A 2500-nucleotide genomic window follows, 5' to 3' on the forward strand; every position below is an offset into this window, starting at 1 on the left:
TGGACACTCTGGGGTGTGGAAGTCCTCCCCTCACATGAGAGACACACTTCCTTGAACTCTGTGGGCGCGTCCCAGGTTCTTACATCTTTAGTCTCCGCGGCATCGTTATGTTAGCCGCCGTGACTCAGGGCTCAGCCAGCGGCCGCAGCGAGGGCAACGTTGACAGTCCCGGAGATGGACAATCTGTTGAGCCATCTCCCGATGTCCGCTGCTGCCTCTGCGGGGAGTAAAACAGACGGACCGCAGGCTTTTTTTGCTGCCCAGGGCCTGCCGCTGATTCGGGCATCACTGTTTTGTAGTATGGTATCATAGCAACGACTACGACTCACAGCGCCGACGGATTATTTCCGGTGTTGCACCGAAAGCTGTGACCCATCAGGAACTGTGACCGCAGATCGTCTGCCCGTGCGTGGCAGACGATGGAGGGCGAAGAAGAGCGTCTACGCGAACGGCGTAAACATTAATACATTACATCCACGGGTGCAAGCTGTATGATTATTCACGGTTTGTTATGGCTTCCTAAAGAGAGAGTAAACCGCTAGTGACCATATTAACCACCTTAGGCATAGTAACATATGTTTATCTGAAAGTAAATAAAATATATTAAAAATCATATGACATGCTGCTTTTTGGATGCTTTTATATAGACCTTAGTGGTCCCCTAATACTGTATCTGAAGTCTCTTTCCCGAAATTCAGCCTTGGAGCAGAATTACAGCCACTAGAGCCAGTCCCACAATGAGCTTTCCTTAGGATGTGCCATCCAGATCCTGGAGGTAACCGGCTCCATCTAGCCTAGCTTAGCACAGATCCTGGAGGTAACTGGCTCCATCTAGCCTAGCTTAGCACAGATCCTGGAGGTAACTGGCTCCATCTAGCCTAGCTTAGCACAGATCCTGGAGGTAACTGGCTCCATCTAGCCTAGCTTAGCACAGATCCTGGAGGTAACTGGTTCCATCTAGCCTAGCTTAGCACAGATCCTGGAGGTAACTGGTTCCATCTAGCCTACTGCTCCCAATAAGTGACAAAATAACGCCAACATGTTCCTATTTCCATGTTGTGATTTGTAGAGTCACAGCGTGTACAAATAACAAGGTCACATGACACACAGCCATCTTCTAACCGTATACATACTGGGAACTATATTCTCAGAAAGGTGAAGCTCTGCTACTTCTGCTACTTCTGCTACTTGGGGGGAGGGATATGCTCGCAGCAACTGAAAAGCACCGTTGTTACTCTCTGCTCCTCACCACGGGGCTTCTCAGGTGCTGCGAGTAAATCACTCCGGTTAGGGAAACTTCAGTTACAATACCGGTTAAGCTTGATGTGAGCGATTCTCAGAAAACGTCTGCACCAGTTTAATGTTTACATGAAGACCTGACAGCCAAACAGTTTGTTTAAAGACCTTTTAAACGTACAATATGTAACTTTCTGCCGCTAGGTACTTCTCAACCAAAACAATGGATGGTAAACACAGACGTTTGATGACGTTGGGAAGTTGTGTGGAATTATGGGAGTTTTTATTGCTAAACACTATCGTTGATTAGAATGCATCTGTTCACGGACGAGTTTACTCACGTTACGTTTAGTAACGTTTATTCATGTCATGCTCATAAAATAGCTGCAGTTTCCCCAACATAATTACGTTTTTCTTGATTCCATCTGTATTGGCAGCTAACTGGTCAGCTAGCTGGTCAGCTAACTGGTCAGCTAGCTGGTCAGCTAACTGATCAGTTAGCTAGTGAGCCAGCAAGCTAACATTAGTGGTTAACATTAGTAAGTTTTAGCTGCTGGCTAATGATTAGCCAGCAGCTAAAACCACACTATCACAGTACATTTCACATGCCAATGTCACCTTTTGGATTTTACCGGGCGGACGGGGTTTGTTGTAACGCTAGCTAGCTACTCAACAAGGCTGAGAGACTGGTGTGGGTGGGGACTGCAGGGGGAATCTCCAGGACGGCGATGATGAGAACATCTCCCAGCTGCCCGATCTCCCCTTTACTAATCTTACCATTCATTTTGTTGCTTAACCCACCTTTTGTTGGGTTAATTTAGCTAGCTAACTGTAAAGACAGCTAAACGCCAAGGGAGGAGAAATTCGGCAGGGAGGAGATTTATGGTACAAACACCGGTAACGCTAACGGAGACGTAGCTACCTAACATTACAGATGGCCGATGTTGTGACTAGGATGCTTGGGTCTGCTATTCTGTTTCCCAACGCTTCATTAAACTGCCGTTAGCGTCGTAAGCACCGGCTGGGGCTAACGGTAACTAGCTATTGCTACATGTCCCGGCTGTGTTGTTAGCTATCATCCCGAATGAAGTCTCTTTGTGCCGGGGGAGTGAGGCAGGCAGAGCGGGGTGTGCTAGCTGGCTAAATTAGCATTAGATTAATCGTCTATCTATACAGATAACGTTAACGTTACTAGTGAACTTATTCGTGGGTTAGCGCAGTGCTGCTTTTATCCATGGTCAAAACAACCATACTATTAATAACT

General features: G+C 46.9%; 2 protein-coding genes across 3 annotated transcripts in view; one reads left to right on the top strand and one right to left on the bottom strand.

Moving 5' to 3' along the window:
• LOC116056223 overlaps window positions 1-352 on the top strand; it is a 1720-nt gene extending 1368 nt beyond the window's left edge. For both annotated transcript variants that reach the window (XM_036005816.1, XM_031308367.2), the window contains exon 2: window positions 1-352. This exon is cut by the window's left edge. In XM_036005816.1, coding sequence (XP_035861709.1) covers window positions 1-55 — 55 coding nt within the window. In that variant the 3' untranslated portion in view covers window positions 56-352.
• The window catches only part of cmtm6 (CKLF-like MARVEL transmembrane domain containing 6), a 28933-nt gene that overhangs the window by 5488 nt on the left and 20945 nt on the right, over window positions 1-2500 (bottom strand). The window lies entirely within an intron of this gene.

The sequence above is a fragment of the Sander lucioperca genome, chromosome 10 (assembly GCF_008315115.2).
Source record: "Sander lucioperca isolate FBNREF2018 chromosome 10, SLUC_FBN_1.2, whole genome shotgun sequence".
Taxonomy (NCBI): Eukaryota; Metazoa; Chordata; class Actinopteri; order Perciformes; family Percidae; genus Sander; species Sander lucioperca.